This window comes from Labrus mixtus, chromosome 2 (genome assembly GCF_963584025.1).
Source record: "Labrus mixtus chromosome 2, fLabMix1.1, whole genome shotgun sequence".
Classification (NCBI taxonomy): domain Eukaryota; kingdom Metazoa; phylum Chordata; class Actinopteri; order Labriformes; family Labridae; genus Labrus; species Labrus mixtus.
Genome location: NC_083613.1, coordinates 6,738,108 through 6,759,016, shown reverse-complemented (window position 1 = coordinate 6,759,016; position 20,909 = coordinate 6,738,108). Strand labels below are relative to the sequence as shown.

General features: G+C 39.1%; 1 protein-coding gene across 1 annotated transcript; it reads left to right on the top strand.

The window, feature by feature from the left end:
- The first annotated feature begins 747 nt into the window (after window positions 1-747).
- xpo1a (exportin 1 (CRM1 homolog, yeast) a) lies at window positions 748-19,975 on the top strand. The gene is made up of 25 exons (XM_061049053.1): window positions 748-1,364; window positions 2,069-2,201; window positions 2,338-2,439; window positions 4,433-4,505; window positions 4,622-4,683; window positions 4,767-4,811; window positions 4,906-5,087; window positions 5,762-5,810; window positions 5,895-6,014; window positions 6,675-6,803; window positions 9,205-9,363; window positions 10,454-10,636; window positions 10,763-10,901; window positions 11,515-11,696; window positions 11,800-11,956; window positions 12,565-12,728; window positions 12,861-12,995; window positions 13,125-13,308; window positions 14,006-14,112; window positions 15,340-15,534; window positions 15,628-15,796; window positions 16,121-16,255; window positions 16,421-16,580; window positions 18,888-18,984; window positions 19,533-19,975. The coding sequence occupies exons 2-25, from the start codon at window positions 2,076-2,078 to the stop codon at window positions 19,677-19,679; spliced, it is 3,201 nt and encodes a 1,066-aa protein (XP_060905036.1). The 5' UTR covers window positions 748-1,364; window positions 2,069-2,075; the 3' UTR covers window positions 19,680-19,975.
- The last annotated feature ends 934 nt before the right edge of the window (window positions 19,976-20,909 follow it).

Genomic DNA, 20,909 nt, shown 5'->3' with positions numbered 1-20,909 from the left:
CTTTAGTTAAATAAAATTTTATGAGAGTTTCAAGAGAAATGATCTGTGATATTATCATTATACATCAATAATTTTAATACAGCAACAAGTTTTTTCTGCAATAGTATGGCTCTACCTTATGGGTTTTGAAAGTATATATAGTAGATTTTGTTTGTTAGTTGGTACTTCGGATCCAAGATAGTGAAATGACATCTACGACCTCACATACACTAAATTATATTTAATGCAATTTAAAATAAATCTTGTTCAAAGTATGTTTAGTCATTATGGGATAAATTATTTTGCACTCGATTGTCAACAATAATGACACTGAAAACAATCCATTTCATTCTTTTGAAAATACAAATTTTGTTAGTTCAGTTTCATTTTCATTTTTTTACCTTTATTTATTCTGGAGAAATCATTGAGGGCAAGCCCTCATTTACAATGACGTCGAGGTACAATTAAAACGAATAAGAGACAAAAAGAAGACAAAAACCAACGAAGATACATAGATTATAAGACCAGAAGAATAAGCAGTAAGCAGGTAACTACAGTTAATAACATTTACACTCATGAGTACAGTTTACGGTCCATTTTCCGTTTCACCCATTGTCAGGGGTCAAACTGGAGCCAAAACAGAGGGAGGGAGTTGACTCGGATTGACAGCTACGCGTAGCCCATGACACACCATGACGTCATCACCAGCGCAACCAATCAGATTCTCAGTGGGCGGAAACATAGTCCAAATTTTACGCGGCGCGCGACGGGCCGAAACACCGAGAATGAATATCCCGGTCTCAACCGGTTTTAACCGGTCCGTGGTTGGAAGCATGAGCTTAGAGGAAGAGCACACTTGCACGCATTAAACATCTCTGCTCTCCAACAGTGAATGCGGATAGAATCAGAAATAAAAAGGAGAATTTAACTTGGTGATTATGACCCGGAATACCGCTCTAAGTGTGACTCCGTGAAGTTGTGTTGTTAGCTTAGCTTAGCCAGCAGACTTGAATCATCATTGACTTTCCATTAGCATGCTAAGTTGCTACTAGTCTAGTGGGAGTCGACTGTAATCACTGATAGCTAGAGAAGGATTTATCTTGGACTGGTTGAAGACAAGAAACGATAGGTCGAGGAATACTGCGGGAGCTTATAATAAAAGGCCAAGAACCGTAAAGTATACTACGTAACAGTATTTCAAGTTAGCGCTGTTGGTGTCATACAGGAAAGCTAACTAAAGGCTACAAAGGTTAGCAGCAGGTGAAACTTGTGCCATGAGGTAACATCACACAGTGGCTTTGAACGAGAAGATACATATTCTTCTTTGAACTGCTAGCTACAAGCTAGTCTATACTTGTTTTCGACGACCGGACAGAACACCCCAGGTAAGTCGAGCCGGATCTCCACTGACCTGCTCACCCAGCGTGGGCTAACGTTAGCATCCGTTTGACAAACATGTTTTAGACTGGGTAGCAACGGTTACTAAGACTGAACACAACACATTGTAAAGTTAAAGAGGGACTGCTTACTCCTCGTAATGTTTTACACTAATGCTAAGTCATGAAACTGCCCTTAATCATCGCATTACATGGCTTACAGTCAGATTGTGGCGGATACACCAAGTCAGCCAGTAGGAGGCGCTGTTTCTTGTTTTACAAGTAAATATGTTTTTTCAATGGGTGTCACCACGAGGGTCACATTTACACATTTTGACTGATAGCTGGGGTCCAACCAGCCCGCGACCCCAAACGGGACAAGCTGTATAGTTAATGGATTGATGGGAGATAAACATGGTTTTGATACACTGCTGCCAAATTTTAGAAAAACAGTGACCATGCTTGTAATACCAGAGTTGACCTCTCTTAATATAAAGGACGAATGTAATGACCAGTTTGATTTCTGTACTTTGTAGTATTGCATTGCAAATATAGGTGAAATGCGAAAGTAGTAACTTAATTAAAAGCTCTATTTTTTATTTTTATTTTTTTTAGATTTTGCTATCATCTATACCTGTAGATTTGTGTAATTATGGTACACACACATGCTTCTGTGGCTTAAGTAAAAATAACCCCCTCTCTCCACTCCACAGAAGCTCTATGCCAGCAGAAATGACGATGTTGGCCGATCACCCAGCCAGACAGCTGCTGGACTTCAGTCAGAAACTTGACATCAACCTCTTGGACAATGTTGTCAACTCCATGTACCATGACATTGGATCCCAGGTTAGTACGGCTCCTATCCACTGTGGGTTTCCACCTTAAGTGGATGAGATTCACAGGACCTCCTCATTGGTTAAATGATCCCCAAAACCCTAAGATTTAAGGAATGGAACGGGTGTACTGTGTTTCTCTCTCGTAGCAACGAGTGGCCCAGGAAGTTCTCACCAACCTGAAGGACCATCCAGATGCCTGGACGAGGGTCGACACCATTCTGGAATTCTCTCAGAACATGAAAACTAAAGTATGTACTAGGGATAACATTATCCATTTATCTGCATCAATCCATCGATTGGTTAAAGAAAGAGCCAATGAATTTGATGGAAAGACAAAACATTGATCCTGGACAGCTGCTTGCTCTTGCTCTCTTTATGAGGGTGCTTTATCAGTCTGTGAAAACTTTTAAACCCCACTATTAATCAAAATCAAGATTCCTCTAAAACACTGACTGTGTCACAGATTCAATCCAATTCTGAATTATGTTTTTTGACATTCCTATAAATGCTAAATAAAGCTCAAGTGTGTCATACAATGTTGAACAAAACTACATGAGCTATAGGTAGGCTTCTTTTATACCGCGAGACAAGTAGAGAGAAGTGAGAGAAGTATCAAAGGATTAGTAAGTGCAGAAAGACGATTACTATTTGAGTCCACGTGTGTGTAAATGTATTCAAAAGAAATACGCCAAAGAGGACACAAGATTTGATCATGATTACACAATTGTGCAGAAAAGGCACACATTTTTCCTTTTATCAGAATACAGGAAAATAAATGATAAATGCTCAGTGTTTGGTGCTTAAAAATTTACTCTGATGAGAAACACACTTTTAGAACAATTCATATATTTTTTTGTTAAATGTAAAAAAAAAAAAAAAAAAAAAAGTTTGCACCGATAAAAGAAAAATAAGGAACTTAAGGGTTTTCAATTTTTTGTCAAAAAGTATTTTATTTAAATGTCAAAACAGTTCAGGAATGAAATGGTCAAAACGCATCAACATTATTATTATTGTTTAGGTGAAATGTAATTGATTGTGTTAAATGGGTACATACTATCTTCTGATTCGATAGGTCCCTGAATTGAATAGAAATCGTATTTTGGCATACTTTGTGATATTGGAAAATATCTTATCCTAATGAAACTAGTGACTTACATCCCTAGTGTATACCAACCTGACGGATTCTTGTTGCCAAGAAAAGCCACCTCACAACAGCTGCTATTTGACAGTCTCTCAGGATCAATGGAATAATAATGTGAGATGATGTTTATCAGTTTATCCACATTAGGAAGAGGCTTTTAAGGTAGTGAGGTTTGAGCTCTCATTCTGCTTTTGCTTCTCTGTATTTACAGGATTTTTCCAGCTAATGGAAGCTTACTGTGATTAAAACTGTGCTGCTTTGAAGAATTACTGTAATAGTTTTCAATTCGTGTGTGTTTTGTGCATGCTGTGACAAATATATGACATCACTTTGCATTGACGTTGCTTGGTACAAGTCTAGCATACTTTACGCAAATTTCAAATTTCAACCTCCTCAGCTCTTGTCAAAGTCAGACTGTTGTTTTCATTAAGAAAATGCTGTTTTCCGAGCACAACAATTAGTGAATTTGTCATTTCTAACCTCAATCACAGCATTAGTCAGATTAGGTTGTGACATGAGTTGGCGGCACTGTATCCTTATCAAAAGGAAAAAGGTTTCAGCGGAGAAGAGAGGCTGCAGGCATTCACAGACTTTGTGCCCTTTATTCATTACTTAAATTAAATAAGTTTCTTTTTAGCTTTACAAAAAAGAACAATTTTCTGATAAATTGGTGCTAAAGGGACACCAGAAAACAAGAAAAAAGTCTAAAGCATTAGGTTCTAAAGGTTTCCCGGTCAGGACCTCCAGATTTTAGACCTATTTTCATTTTAAACAACTTTGCTTACAACTTTGTAATTTTAACATATTTGCTTTTATGTTCTCAATTTACCTTTGAACAGGTCTCATTTATTTTTAAAAGAATACACTCTTAAATGTGATAACTCTACTGTCTTTAATTATTAAAGTAGTTAATTTCTCAAGGAGCTTAAAGTATATTGGGTACTCATTTGATTGGAATTGGACTCACTCAAATCATCACCTGATAGTCCTGAGGACTCACCACATTGTAAAACCTATCAACATCACTGGCTTTGATTGTTAAATGAATATGTCTAATGTTTTTATTCCAGATCTCTAATGAGGCTTAATTTTTCTTCTAGTATTATGCACTTCAGATTCTGGAAACGGTCATCAAAACACGGTGGAAGATTCTCCCCAGAAATCAGTGTGAAGGTCTGTTCAAATAGACAGAGTCTATATCTGATATTGATATCATATTGATTAGTTGATATGTTGCTTGCCAGGGAATGCTGCTGTTTTTTTCTATTAAATCATTTATCAATTTTCAGGCATCAAGAAATATGTTGTTGGTTTGATCATTAAGACTTCCTCCGATCCTGCAAACATGGAGGTGAGGTTATTTTTTTGTAAGATTCAGTACTTAGTAAATGAACCGCGAGAAACTGATGTCTCTTCTTCAATGTTCATTTACAGAAAGAGGGAGTGTACATTTCCAAACTCAACATGATCCTCGTACAGGTAAATACAATTCAACAATTGGTTACAAAAAAAGTGACTGAAGTGATGTGATGATGCTGGTGACACACGTCTCTTCTTCTCTGGACTGTTTTAGATCCTGAAGCAGGAGTGGCCCAAACACTGGCCCACCTTCATCAGCGACATTGTAGGAGCAAGTCGGACGAGTGAGAGCCTTTGCCAGAACAACATGATCATCCTCAAACTGCTCAGTGAGGAGGTTTTTGACTTCTCCAGTGGACAGATGACCCAGGTGAAGGCTAAGCACCTCAAAGACAGGTAAGTGATAAAAGATTACTCCTCACCATTGCCCTTGATAATGTGAAGGAAGGGCCTGCTATCACTTACTTGGGGTTATAAATGACTAATAGGTATCAAAGGTTTCAGATTGTCTCCAGTGGATTGTTTCAGATGGCTGATGCTAAACATGCTGTACGTGCTGGTAGATAATTCTTATGGACAAATGTGCTCGACCAAAATACAACTGCATTCCGAAAATATGGACAAACAGCAGAGAGAGGCGATGGGAAATTTTACCTAAAAGATCTTGGCAAGGAGAAAATGGCCTCTTGAAATAAATGAAGATTTAAAAACAATATTTTGAAGCAAAATTCAGTTTCTGCCAAAGCCAAGTTTCTTCACACAGATCAGGACATAATGGGTCATTTTGCAGCAGCCATAGTTTAATCACATTTTGAAATTGTTCCACCTGTAGGATGGCTTACCAAAAATACTACTACAGCCAGACGATGTGTGTAGGACATGTGAACGCTGTTTGCTAACTGCCGTTAACTGACAAAGGAAGAAGAAAGCATTTGTCTTCGGTGACTCAACTGAAGTGTTACAAACTGTAGAGATGCTGAGAAACTAACTTTGTATAGCACTAACCATTCAACACCTAGCAGCTATGACATGAGTCCTCCAACCCTGATGTTCTCCACTTTCTCCTTCAGCATGTGCAACGAGTTCTCCCAAATATTCCAGCTGTGCCAGTTTGTGATGGTAAGACAAAGTTTACACTTCAAACTGTATCTCTGATCCTAATATGCACTTCTCTCATGCACTTCGTCTTCTTCTTCTGTGCAGGAAAACTCCCAGAATGCCCCTCTGGTCCACGCCACTCTGGAGACTCTCCTCAGATTCCTGAATTGGATTCCTCTTGGCTACATCTTTGAGACCAAGCTCATCAGTACTCTCGTCTACAAGGTAAAGCCTCTTAAATTCAGTCAGTAAAAACTTCATGTGACATGTTTGTACATTTTGGTCAAATCACAATCACGTCTTTCTCACTGTCCATAAACATACAATAACTGATGTCAGGTTATTTTTTAGTATGTAGTCAGAGCTCCTTAAAACATGAGCCATGTCTTTAAGTAATTTAGAGCCACACCAGTATGACATTTCTGTAAAACCATTTATAGTGGGACAAAATTAAATGTGTTCCAACACGGCAGTTGCCTTGTTGAATTTCTGATCACGATGTAAATAATCCTCCTTTACGTGGATTGTGCCATTATTTGGTAACTATATCAAAAGTTAAACAGCCTTCTAAGCACCTTAACCTACAGAATATTTAATATTATGTATCTCAATGACTCTACTACACCCCCCTTTTGCACAGTTGTAATGTTCTGCTTCACATGCTGTAAACATTGCTAGGAAGATTAAAGGCTAATGAGATGGAGAGCACTCTGCTGGACAAATCAGCAAGGATTGTTTTCTAGACCAAGTGTTAAATTGTATAAATTGATCACGATTGACTGATTATACAAAGTACATTCATTTAACAGATTTGACATCCACAGGACACAAAGGAGGAATTGTAAATACAATGACAGTACAACTTGTTTTCTTTGTGTATTTTAGTTCTTGAATGTGCCCATGTTTCGCAATGTGACGCTGAAATGTTTGACGGAAATTGCCGGAGTGAGCGTCAACCAATACGAGGAGCAGTTTGTCAACCTGTTTACTCTCACCATGGGCCAGCTCAAACAGGTACACAAACAAACACACACACACTCAAGTTAAGTGGTGCTCAAGTGAATTGCACTCAGTGTGATTGTGCACAGGCACACCCGCTCAATTTTTGTTCCCTGCCTTTTCTTGTCATACACAAAAAATGCACACAGTTACAGAACATAAATTCTGCAAGCGTCACAAACTGTAAGGCTGTGAAAGCGGTTTCCTGTTTGTTCTTTGTTGTGAAAAATTGTAGAGAAATGGTTCAAAATGAAAAAACTTGTGTGTCTGACACGTGAGGGAATATTCTGCCTGAGGCTTAAAGGCTTTATGTGATTTTTTGATCCAGCAGATGTCTCCCTTGAGCACCAGCATGAAACCAAAACAACTTGCTCTGCATTGTTGTGTTAGCATGCTAATGCTAGCGATCTTTATTATGCTCGTAACTTCACACTGCATGTAAATTTACCTGAAATGACTGTGATATAGAAACGCTTACGTGACATTCAGTTAATCAGTGAGTACAGTATGTTATTCTTCTTTTCTCTAGTCCCTCAATTAAACAACTTTTATTCGTGAGGGGAGGAGTCGGTCGGCTGTCCTGGCGATGTAAACAAACTGAAGATAGGACTCTGAAAACATCACAGACAGTGGGACTCGGGTGTTACACCCATTTTAGACAGTCAGTTATTTTCAGAGGATACACTTGATTTCTATTACATTTAAGTGTGAAAAATTGCATATAAAGACTTTAAACATGACACACAGAAAAATAAATTGTAGGAGGTGTATCATCAAGGTTGAATGTGAAGGGGGCATTTTGGCAGCTGTGGCTCAGTGGTAGAGTCGGTCATCTCCCAACTTGGAGGGTCGGGGTTCGATCCCCAGCTCCTACATCCAAAAGTCGATGTGTCCTTGGGCAAGTCACTTAACCCTCTGCTGCGTTGGTGTTGTGTGAATGTATAAGTTAATACTGATGGACACTTTACAAAGCATCCTAGGCCCCAGTGTGTGTATGTGGTGTAAATGCTTCAAGTAATTAGAAATAGATTGGTTTAAACTCTCTTGAAGTCCTACATGACAGAACTGACCCAACGTTTGGCAAATTAATCGGTTGATCACTGATAAAGATTTCTGTGAACATGTGAAACAGGCTTTGGAGCTTATGATGATGATCAGGACATAGTGCCATCAAGTTTGGATATGACTTTTATTTCTCCAATTTACAACATCTATAAGATTATTAACTCTATAAAAGGTCTATCTGAAACCCCTCCTATGAAGTTTCAGATTTCATCGAGCTGTCAAGTTTCTTCAAAATGATTTAACATTTTAAAATGTTGCTTAAAATCTGAATAATGTTAGTTAACAGTAAAGGTCAAACTATTCAGCATCAACAATTCTTTTTAAAAGCCGAGAGGATGAGAAGGCCATTTTCCTTTTGTAGCAGAACAAAGGTTTAGTTAGATTTATGCCCCGTTAATCACCAGTTTCAACAGACAACACTTTAAGACTGTTGATAAATGTCTATACCTTCTTACTGAACAGAAACATTCTTTGATCCAGACTTCTGGGATCCGTTGAAATGTTTTAGATCTTGAGTGTAAAAGTTTGTTGACTTTTGGAAACATGTTTTGATTAGAAAAAGTCTCAATAGGCACTGAACCGCCTGTCTTGGTCCACATCCCCACATGTTTGCGTGGTTGCTCTGTTGATTTATTTTTTTAAATGGTGAATTCATTTAGCAGCTGTTTTGTCCAAAGCGGCGATCATCAGAGAATCAGAACAACACAAGCAAGATCTAGAGAGGAGGAAACAACATCAGAAAGTGCAAACAAAGCTTTTGGTGTGATTGGGCACAGCTGCAGTGATAGAGGCAAAGCACTGTTTGAAATTATAATAAATATTTATTATATTAAAGTTAATACATCATCATCAACAGCATCGACGGCTGCTCTTGAGAGTTCTAATCAACATCAAAACCATCCTAAATATTCTTATTGTCGTCACCTGGGTGGTCTCATGGCTCAGCGGTTTAGGACTAAACCTTTTCCACTTTAAATACAAAGTGCTCAAACGAAACCGTTAACTATGCAATCACGCCTAACACCTGGACAAAGTTTGAGGGCATTTTCATCTTTGCCTGTTTGGTTAAAAGAAATTTGAGTCTGTTTGCCAAATGAATGCGGTTCGTTTGGACTGGTGTGAAAGCTGTCAATGGAACTCATGTGTGGACCAAACAATCGTACAGATACTGCTTGAAGAGATGGGCCTAGGTACACTTTCATCACACTCTGGTCCGGCTGTTTTTTTAGTAAGAAAGTGAACTGTCCTCGATCCAACCTTGCCTTGAACTTTTCTGTCTTAAACCAGCTACTGTAGAATTCAGATTGCGTGGATTGAGATTTTGAAGTGTTTTGTTTTTTCATCTGGACAGATGCTGCCTTTGAACACTAACATCAGACTGGCCTACGCCAACGGGAAGGATGACGAGCAGAACTTCATTCAGAACCTCAGCCTTTTTCTCTGCACGTTCCTCAAAGAACACGGCCAGCTCATCGAGAAGAGACCCAACATGCGAGAATCTCTTATGGAGGTAAAGACAACAACAGCCTTCTCATAAGGCCAAAAAGACTTTAGAATAGAAAGAACTAAACATGAAATTAGTCTGCTTAAGTAAACATATTTTAAACTCTTGTTTGGTGTCTTTAGTGATTTCCGCCTCTGCTTCAGGCTTAATGAAAGAAACCTCTCCCTCATATTCTGCTTTCCACCTCTCCTGTTTATCTTAACATGTGGTGTCCTGTTTACACCTTTGCTATAACACACACTTTAGACTGATTACACTGGCTGTTTGTCCACTTGAACAGCGCTTCACTCAGGAGAAGACTTTAAAAGCAGAAGAGGAAAATGCAGCAAGAGTCGTGAAACAGTTTATTCTATCATTTTATAGTTTATAAGAGAAGACCAATCAGCTGGAAGTTTGGTTATAGACTGAGAATTTATAATCCTACAAGAAGAGTCAAAAATCAAGTCAAAAATAAAATTAATCAAACAGTGAAATGTATTAATATATCACTATTTCAACAAATCACAGCCATTCCACTCCATTTATATCAATAATGGTTTGTGCACACCAAAACAACCAATAAAAGAAGAGTACATGATGGGTTGTTACGTTTATACTGTCATAGTAAATGAATAAGATTGTACAAGCAAAAGAAGACTTAAAATACTATTATGAAACTTCACAGGATAAATTGATTTTAAAATCAGTAAGAAGGTGGAATAAAGAACACTGTTTATTATAACACAAGGTAAAACTGCAAACATTAACAATGAATTCCATTAATAAATGATAAAAACTGACTAAAAATACCTGTTTCTTGCCCAACCTGTCATAACATACATACATTTTAAAAGTAAAGTATGTGTTTAATGTTTTTGGTACAGAATCATTTAACAGTTTTAATAGATCTGTGCAGGTTTTTCTATCGCATGAAGCAATATATCTTTGCAGAGAGACAAAACTCTGAAATCAGGGATTTAAAGTAATTTTTTTCATTTGAATTCGGTGTAATGGCAAATAACCCAAAGGAAACCATTGTTTTGATTTAACATGTGGTGAAGCCATATAACAAGATTGGAGACTAAACATGGTTATTTGGCTCTTACTCCCTCTGCAGGCCCTGCATTACATGTTGCTGGTGTCAGAGGTGGAGGAGACGGAGATCTTCAAGATCTGTCTGGAGTACTGGAACCACCTGGCAGCAGAGCTCTACAGGGAGAGTCCTTTCTCCACCTCCAGCACCCCGCTGCTGTCAGACGTTCCTCCACGCAGACACCTCTACCTGCCTGTACTCTCACAGGTAGGACAGTCATTGCTTTGGATTTGTGGGTTGGTGGAATTAAACTTGACACTTTCTTTTATGCCAATCGATTATAAGGAGATTAGACTCTGATCCATCCATCTCTTCCTCCTCCTCTTCTTTTAGGTGCGGTTGCTAATGGTGAGCCGCATGGCCAAACCAGAGGAAGTGCTGGTTGTGGAGAATGACCAGGGTGAAGTGGTCAGAGAGTTCATGAAAGACACAGATGCCATCAATCTTTATAAAAACATGAGGGAGACTCTGGGTAATTTAATCCACATCTGTGCATCTTAAACATCATCAACAGCATTTCATTTTCATCATTAACCTGAAAAACATAAGCAAGTTTATTTAAAACTGAGTATACGTTAGCTACGTATGCGTTGACTGTGCAGTTATCTGGCAAATAAAAATATGGACAGCCAAAGTGTCCGGTGGGAAAATATGCCAGATAAACAAATAATTAAAAAAATAAATAAGAATGGCATATTCATTATTGTGTTTCCCACACATGGACAATATTTGCAGACTGTTTTTTGTAGTCCTACATTGACTCATTCATGCCTCTTACATAGGATTTGCACATGTTGCTCTTACATTGGTCTCTAGAATAACCTTGTTGAGAGCTGTCTATTGTAAAATGCATGATTGGATAACAAAATCTTTAATACATTTTAAGTTAGATAAAAAAATGAGACTGTATGAGAAGCAACTACTCATTACATTGTTTATTTATGTCACCCAACGAACTTAAAGAATAAAGACCGGGACATGACTATTTTCTTACTGACCGTTTTAAAAGTGTTAATTATGTATCCCACTCATACACAACCACATACACTTAATGTATGGGTCTATCTCATTCTCTCTGTCTGCAGTGTATCTGACCCATTTGGACTATGCTGACACTGAACGCATCATGACAGAGAAACTCCACAACCAGGTGAACGGCACCGAATGGTCGTGGAGGAATCTGAACATGCTCTGCTGGGCCATCGGCTCCATCAGTGGGGCGATGCACGAGGAGGACGAGAAGAGGTTCCTGGTCACTGTCATCAAGGTCGGACACAAACACAATACTGTACATTTTAAGTAGTCATTAAGCAGGGTCAATCTACAAGCAAAAATCGGTTAATTCACAAGTGTTTGTTTCATGTGTTCAGGACCTGCTTGGATTGTGTGAGCAGAAAAGAGGGAAGGACAATAAGGCCATCATAGCATCCAACATCATGTACATTGTGGGGCAGTATCCTCGATTCCTCCGAGCCCACTGGAAGTTTCTGAAGACTGTCGTCAACAAGCTGTTTGAGTTCATGCACGGTGAGACAAGACCAAGTTCTTAACGTGGATTAGATCAAATCATATTTCCTAAATCTCTATCTAAATGTTTGAAACAACAATCCAATGCTTTTTGCTGTTTGAAATGCATCTTAAAGTATCAGCCAGTATCAATCTAACTGTAGTCACTACCTCTGTCAATTTGATGTTAAGAGCTACAGAAATAAAGATTTTGAATTTTCAGTTTTAAATAATGATAATAATTTATACTTTATTGATCCCGTGAGGGGAAATTTGTTTTTTTACACTCAGTCTAGTGAACATGCTACACAAACATACACAAACAGGATCCTATGTACATGCACTAATGGAGAGGTCTCAGCCCACAGTGGGCGCTCCTGAGCTGGTTGGGGGCTTAGGTGCCTTGCTCAAGGGCACCTCGGCAGTGCTCAGAGAGTGGACTGGTACCTCTCCAGCTACCAGGACAATTTCCGGACTTGGTCCGTGTCGGGACTTGAACCGGCAACCCTCCGATTCCTAATCCAAGTCCCTACAGACTGAGCTACTGCTGCCCAAAAATGCCACTGTTACTTCAATAAGATCCAATGAATACTGTGTCTCTAAGTATTTTGTGCTTCTTTATCACACAGAGACCCATGACGGTGTGCAGGACATGGCTTGTGACACCTTCATCAAGATTGCACAGAAGTGCCGTCGCCATTTTGTCCAGGTTCAGGTGGGTGAGGTGATGCCCTTCATCGACGAGATCCTCAACAACATAAACACCATCATCTGCGACCTGCAGCCACAGCAGGTCAGTTCTGTCTCCAGACCTCCTGGGTGACATATTTCACATTTCTCATGAAAAGCTTTCTCTGAACTAGTTTGAAATTATAATTTAAGTGCTTTGTGACAGTCTGAGTCAAATTGCACCTTGTCTCTCCAGGTCCACACGTTTTACGAGGCTGTTGGCTACATGATCGGAGCTCAGACCGACCAGGCAGTCCAGGAGCTCCTAATAGAGAAGTACATGTTGTTGCCCAACCAGGTGTGGGACAGCATCATCCAGCAGGCCACCAAGGTGAGAACTACCAGCTATCTGATCCATTAGAATCCAGTGATGTTTCCTTATTTAAGCATGTAGCCTGCCTTTGCTGAAACTGCACCTTATACCTGCACCTTATACTGACTTGTGGACTCTTGGCTGCAGAATGTGGACATCCTGAAGGACGCAGAGACGGTGCGTCAGCTGGGCAGCATCCTGAAGACAAACGTCAGAGCTTGTAAAGCTGTTGGTCATCCCTTTGTTGTCCAGTTGGGAAGGATCTACCTGGACATGCTCAATGTATACAAGTGCCTGAGTGAAAACATCTCCTCAGCTGTCCAGACAAACGGTTAGTTTAATTTTTTTGCCCTTGGTCCATTTATGCGTGTTAGATAAGATGTTGGTATCCTATTTAAAACATCATTCATGGGAACCTTAATGAATAAAAAAACAATAACAAAAAACAAGGCATGTGTTAATGATTCACAGGAATACAAGGAGGATGAGATTCCTTTCTCTGCTGTAACAGCATACTGATAATTAAACCATGGTATCTGACAAGCCTCAAAGCTGTGATTAGAATATTTAACGCCAGCTCACTGCAGGAAATATGAGATGGACCTGGGCCTTTTGTGATTGATTTTTAATGAAAGTTGCCTCGTAGCCACATTTGGAGTACAAAAGTTACACCAAGAAGGGCATTTAGATGCCAAAGAGTCAAACATTTTCCTCCTGAAGTGATTGGACACCAAAATTAAAACTGAAAGAAAGTGACTTATTGGACAAACTGTACCCAAAACGAATGCTAATGTTGCTACTTAGCAGCTGATGAAAGTAAGAAATGGACCAATAGCAAGTTAACCATATTAACCTGAGAGCTGATAATCAGAATCGTTTTATATTGCCATGTACATTTACACTTACATGGAATTTGTCTTGGTGTATTGGTGCAAAAAACAGTTAACAATGGAAATAAAGCAAAAATAGCAAGAATGTCAAAATAAATCAAGTTAATAAAAAAAAATCTCTTGATTTGATTCATGCAGGAGAGATGGTGACCAAACAGCCTCTGATCAGAAGTATGAGGACAGTGAAGAGGGAGACACTGAAGCTGATCTCCGGCTGGGTCAGTCGCTCCAACGACCCTCAGATGGTGAGCTTTTTTATTTTCCTCAGATTTTTGTACAATGGAAGAATGTTTAAAATGTCTCATAATCGTACAAAGGCTTGAAGTCCAAGATAAAAACTGAATTTAAATGTTGTGTTTTCAAGGTTTGAAAAGTGCTTGTGTTTCAGATAAATTGCTTGATATTGTATTTGTTTTTCTGTCATAGTAATTATATCTCTGACTGATCCGTTTCGCTTATTAGTTATACAAAAAAAAGTTGGGTCTTACATATACTATGAACGTTGCTCTGCCTGGGCCTCGCTTGCCCCTTGAATGTGTGACTGAGATCTGAAATTCTGCATACACTAAACTGATAAAAATCAGAATCAGTGTTTATTGCCAAGTATATTTACACAAGGAATTTGACTTGGTGTTTTGGTGCAAAACAGTTAACAAGGAAAAATAAAAACAGCACTGCCAAATAGCCAACTTATGACTAAACAGTATTAAAGTGATCACTGGTCATAGAAGAAATCAGTCCAGGGTTGTCAGCGGCTTGACACTTCATCGTCATGTGTGGAGATGATCTGGTGTTGCACAGAACACAAAAACATCTTGGGCATGTTTGCCCTTAACTATCATTAGCGCTATATGCGTAGTGGGTTAGACCTTGAGTTGGATCAGATACCTGGAGCTAATGATGCGCTACTTTTTTGAGCTGTTAGCGGCTGTAATCCGTTCTTAGACAACATCTTATTACAACACTGAGGGCATGCTTTACTGTTTGTTTTAATATACATATCATTACAATGTAATGCAAATTCAGATATTAAAATAAATGACTGCATGTTTATAGAGAGGAGATTAATTAATTTGTAAAAATACTACTCCTATTTGAAGAAGTTACCTTGATTATCGTTAGGAGGATAATAGATAGTAACTGAGTAAACTCAAGGTATCTGACATACTTTTTCACCAGATTCACCTTTTTCAATATGAAATTAATGGAATTTGAAGTTATTTCTTTGGGCAACTTTTTTATTTTGACTCAACCAGGTTCGATAGGATGCAAAGTCTACATGACACATTGTAAACAATGAAGCTTTGTTATGTAATCCTGCAATTTGTCATCCTTCTATAGGCTGCTATTATGAAACAGACATCCTTTCTAACAACATGATATTTTATTAATGATAGAAAATGTTAACACTCATGTCATTCTATTTGGGACCACATTGTAAAGTCATATTCATGTGTTCTGTTGGGGTCCAGGTGGGAGAGAACTTTGTGCCCCCCCTGCTGGAAGCAGTGCTCATAGACTACCAGAGGAACGTCCCTGCTGCCAGAGAGCCTGAGGTCCTCAGTACCATGGCAACCATCGTCAACAAGCTGGGGGTCCACATTACCGGAGAAATCCCAAAGATCTTTGATGCTGTCTTTGAGTGCACTTTGAACATGATTAACAAGGTTGGTTTAATACGATACATTTTAATACAAAATCAGACATTACTGTCCCAAAGTTACAGACTCAAACCTTTTCATTGTTTACCTTTTGTGCAGGACTTTGAAGAATTCCCAGAACACAGAACACATTTCTTCTACCTCCTACAAGCCGCCACCTCCCAGTGCTTCCCAGCCTTCCTGTCCATCGCCCCGGCCCAGTTCAAACTGATCCTGGACTCCATTATTTGGGCCTTCAAGCACACCATGAGGAATGTGGCCGACACAGGTATGAACTGGCTCCATTTTATCTCCTCATATAGTGACTTGATATAAGTAAAGAGTTCATCCCACCAATACCACAATATGACAGGGAAGTAGGAATTATATACCCAAAAAGTGGTGAAACACAGCTTCAACATATTAGTGAGACTGAGTTGTCAATGGTCTGCAATACATCTTTAAATAAAATCCTTATGCAAGTTATAATTTTTCCTAAGTCTAAAGCCTCAAATTTGAACATTATTACAGATGGCTATTTATTGTGTTGGAGCAGTAGAGACTATGATCATGTCTGTGCTCGTCTTACAAGCATCTCCCTTGTCTCCTGCAGGTCTACAGATCCTTTACACTCTCCTGCAGAACGTGTCTGGAGAGGAAGCAGCAGCACAGAGCTTCTATCAGACGTACTTCTGTGACATCCTGCAGCACATCTTCTCTGTGGTCACGGACACCTCTCACACTGCAGGTAAGCACACTCGCCTGGTGTCTAATGAATAAAAAGATTTCTAGGAAGAAAACGGGTCTTCGGGTTATCCATCAAAGCCAAATTTCATAAAAGCACACTCAAATGATAATATTTAGTTTGTGTTTCAAACACTGATCACTGCCTCTGCCTGCTCCCTGTCTGCAGGTCTGACCATGCATGCCACCATCTTGGCCTACATGTTCAACCTGGTGGAGGAGGGGAAGGTCAGCGTCGCTCTGAGTGCCACCAATTCTGCAAACAACCAAGCGCATGTCCAGGAGTACATCGCCAACCTGCTGAAGACAGCCTTCCCTCACCTGCAAGAGTAAGTGTGAACCGCTGAGGGTTAGTGTTGATGATCATTGCTTGATCTTTTTTGTGGAAGACATTTTTCATAAACGCATTGGGATTAAGAAAAAAAAAAATTATTCTCTATGCAGCCACAGCAGCTTCTTTAGACCAAATAGTATAACGCACATTTCAGGGGAGGGTTACTCGTGTGAGCTGTAATATACCCAAATCCTGGAAAAGTATAAGCACTTTTCACCCTTCGTTTTATCCTAATATGAAAGTTAAACTCCCAAAATGTTCCTATGTCACACGTTTTGATGTTTGCAGAATAAAATGACTAAAGTTGACAGAAGGCTTAGAGCAGGGGGGTCAAACTTGTATTGGCTCAGGGTCAGATTTGTTCAAACAGGACCTCTTGGGGCTGTACTATTATTAGCAACAATAACATGGCTCAACACAATAATTATGTTTTAGTTCAGATGTTTAATATAAGGTACTTGAACCAATCAACATGTCTGCTAAATCAGAGGGCCTCAACAAATCTGAACAGTCAGACAAGAACATTATGCTATCCTAGCAACATGTTTCACATGTGAATGTTTTTGGCATTCCCTAATAATTTTAGCTATAAAACACACAATTTCTGTTTTTGCAAACTGCATGTTGGCAAACAAAAATAATCCAACTGTGTAGGGGCAAATAAAAGTGTCCCAAATAACTTCTAACAGGTAGCACAGTCAGTGTAAATCCTATGCACACTGAAACTCTTCACAACAATGTTGTATTAAAATGCCTTTGGATTTATTCACTTTTACATTTGATTAGTGCTGTACAAGACCAAAAAAAAGAACAGCCTGTTTAAGAGAACGTCTGGTCTGACACCTAGGTAGTTCCACCCAGAGAGAGAGATTGGACTTGTTAAGGTTCATCACTGAGAAAAATTGTCTACATAAGTTTGTTGTCTCATACATACAGTGTCTTGCAAACGCTGTCATTCTGTGTCAGCCATTGATGAATTGTGAAGTGAATTTATCCTTCAGTACGCTACACTGCAGTCTGATCACCTCCGTATGGAGTTGATGTCATTTTTCAGCTTAAAGACAGTAATCGACTTTTAAAATCGAATATGAGCCCTCACAGTACGTACTTTTACATATCTATGCTATCGTAATCTAACTTTATTGATGACTTTACTTTATGTGCCATGAATCTGGGCAATCTCCATGCGTAATTCGAGGAAGTTTTGAGCGCTGCTCCTCAGCTCAACCAGCTGACCTTATGTGTGATCGGGCAGCTTGTGTGGTATATCATACAATGAAATGTTCAGTTATTATGACATTTTTTCTTTCTGCTGAGAGCTGGTTGTTAATGCGCCACCATATTTATAAGCTATGTCAGCTTGATTTTTCCATGACAACAATTCTACCTCTGGATGACCTAAAAATAATCATCTTTAAATAAAGTCTGCTAATATTATTTGACATTACTATTACTCTTATTATTATAATTATTAATAACAGGAGTTAAATCAGTCTGGCGCTGCCAGAGGTGTAACTGGGACATACACAGACACTTTGTCCACATGTGTGCAGACAGTCAGTTAGACAGGATGGATGAGTGTTGTTTCTCTTCCGGAGAAGTAGCTTTTTTTATAATCAACACGTCTCGCACTCAACTTTCAAGAAAGTGGTATAAAGTGTGAACAGCAACGAACTCTGTCAGTATGAGAGCATACCGTGCAGCTGTATGCTGGTGGTGACGTTCTTCAACTCTGATTAAAAAGAAAAGAAAGAAAAATGGCTCCTTGTATGTCTCTTGACAAACCCTGCTTTCTGCTGCAGTCTCTCTTTTTGGACAGCATCTTAGCTGATCTAAGGTATCGCAGCAGTTGCACCAGTGTTGATGTTCACCTTGATGAGAAGTTGGTTCTAAGTGATTAATTTATTGTATCATATTTACTTATTACTTTTCTTCCTATAATTAGGATATAAAACCTGGGTACAAATTTGTATTGAAAATATTGTCATTATTTGAAATCTCAAATAAGTATTTTTCTAAATTTCCCCCATCTCCCAGAAATGTCTGGTGGATCGGATCAAATGTGCTGGCAGACCAGATACGGCCCATGTGCCGTAAGTTTGACACCCCTGGCTTAGAGCCAGAGTGTTGAGACTATTTTGTGGCTGCAGATGAACAAAGTTGATTGGAAGCAGGAAGCTGTCAAAAACATTAAGAAAAGTTCCTGGGTAAAATGGAGGAAACTGTATATCAGATGAGAGAGAAAGTTGATACATCTGCAGCTGTTCACAGACTTGCTGCTAACTGAATGTTCTGTCCTCAGTGCCCAGGTGAAGGTGTTTGTAACGGGGCTGTTCAGCCTGAATCAGGACATCCCGGCCTTCAAGGAGCACCTGAGGGACTTCCTTGTGCAGATCAAGGTGAGTATCAAGAGGTCCGCTGCTCCTTAAACACACTGAGGAAGATAATTGGTTTAAAAAAAACATTATCGTACACTACCAAAGATACCAACAAGAGATGACAAATCAAAAAGGGCCTTGGATGATTAATGTAGGCAGTTCTCAAACATATGCCGTCCAGAAACAAGGAAGAGATGCTTTGTTTTAGCTGAATTAGTGGAAGAATAAGTCTCTTTTTTAAACAGCTAATCCATATTTTCTTTTGAGTTCTTACAAAATTTGACCCCAGTGATTTAAAAAAATTAAAAAAAAGCTCAACTAATGTGAAAGTAGGACTCAAGTTTAAGATAATCAGGAATCATAATTGATATTTGGTCATCTAATTAGTGCCACAGACACCATCTCATTTCCAAAAGCTGCAGCAGAAGATTTTGCATTGGAGAGACTTTATGGATTGTCTAAGCAGCTCACATCTCTTTGTGGGAAAATGGCAGATTGGCCTGCTGGAATCTGAATCCTAAAAGCCTGTAGTGAGCACTACTGAGCCTCTGCTTGTGTGGTCCTTGCAGGAGTTTGCTGGTGAGGACACAACAGACCTGTTCCTGGAGGAGAGAGAGACATCCCTGCGCCAAGCCCAGGAAGAGAAACACAAGCTCCAGATGTCAGTGCCTGGCATCCTCAACCCTCACGAGTTGCCGGAGGAGATGTGCGACTGAAGCAGCATCAGCAGCAGTAAACAGCGTGTACAAAACAGCCCTGAAGAGGGGGAGAGGTTGAGAAAGAGCGAGAAAGCTTCCTGATGATAAACAGTTTCCCTTTGAGTGTATTTGTGTAGAAGTGTGTCTGTTTGAAAAGAGAATATGGGGCCAAAGAACAGACCCCTGCACTCAGTTGTCGACGACCAAATCAATGTCTATATGTAAATGAGAATCAAACCCCCACCCTAAACCCCACCCAAAAAAAAAAAAAACTTGCGTGGATTTTTTTTTTTTTTTTGCTACAACTTATTTTATACAGATGTTTTTGTGTAACATGCCATCTTTGTTAATTTTTTTTGCTTATTAAAGCTTTAATTTTTGCAATCTTTTACACCTGCATGAAGTTGAAAGAATACAAGAATATTTTAAATCCCTTCTCACACCCTTGATCCACCTCCTCTCCTCCTTTGTTTATATGTAATATATAATGATGAAACACTTCTGATGGTCAGCTAATGGATTCCTCTGGTGTCCCATGTGCACGCTGCAGGACGAATGTGACACTCAAGGGGTAGACTTGTACTTCCCTGCTTCCTTTGTTGTCTTGGTTTTTGGTTTGTCAGTGTGTTTATTTTTTGTTTTTCTTTTACTTTGGCTATCTGATAAGAGTCAGAACTTCAGTTGGACTGCTCTGCATTTGGATGAGAAGGAAGGTTGTGTGCATATCATCCTGTTTGTAAAGCTATCTTAGTACTCTGAGAATATAAAGTTGGCTATTTTTACAAAAAAAATGTTTGACTTTTTCTTCCTTTCCAGAGCACTAAAGGTCATGGAAAGGCTGGAAAAGATGAGAAATGTCACAGCTCACTTTCCAATACCTAAAGGGATTACAGCAAAGAACATTTATTCTAAGATGTTATGAAACTTGGCTTTTTTGTAAAGATTTGAAATATAGATTGGCTGTTTAAAGATCTATTTGCCCTTCAGAAAAAGTTTCCAGACTTGAGGGCAGGCTCCTTTTATCAGCTGTAAAGTGTTCTTCTATTTCAAAGCAAGACGTTTAGGTGTTTTTGTCTCTCTGCACGGCAAAAATGCTGTGTTGCATAACAATAACTGGAAACTAATAATTATTATTTCAGAGGAAAGAGGACCACAGGGAGTACATTAGCCAAACAAAAAAGGCTGCAGAAAAACTTAACTGTGTCCATGAAAAACCTTTATTTACATTCAATTTTATCAAGTAAAACA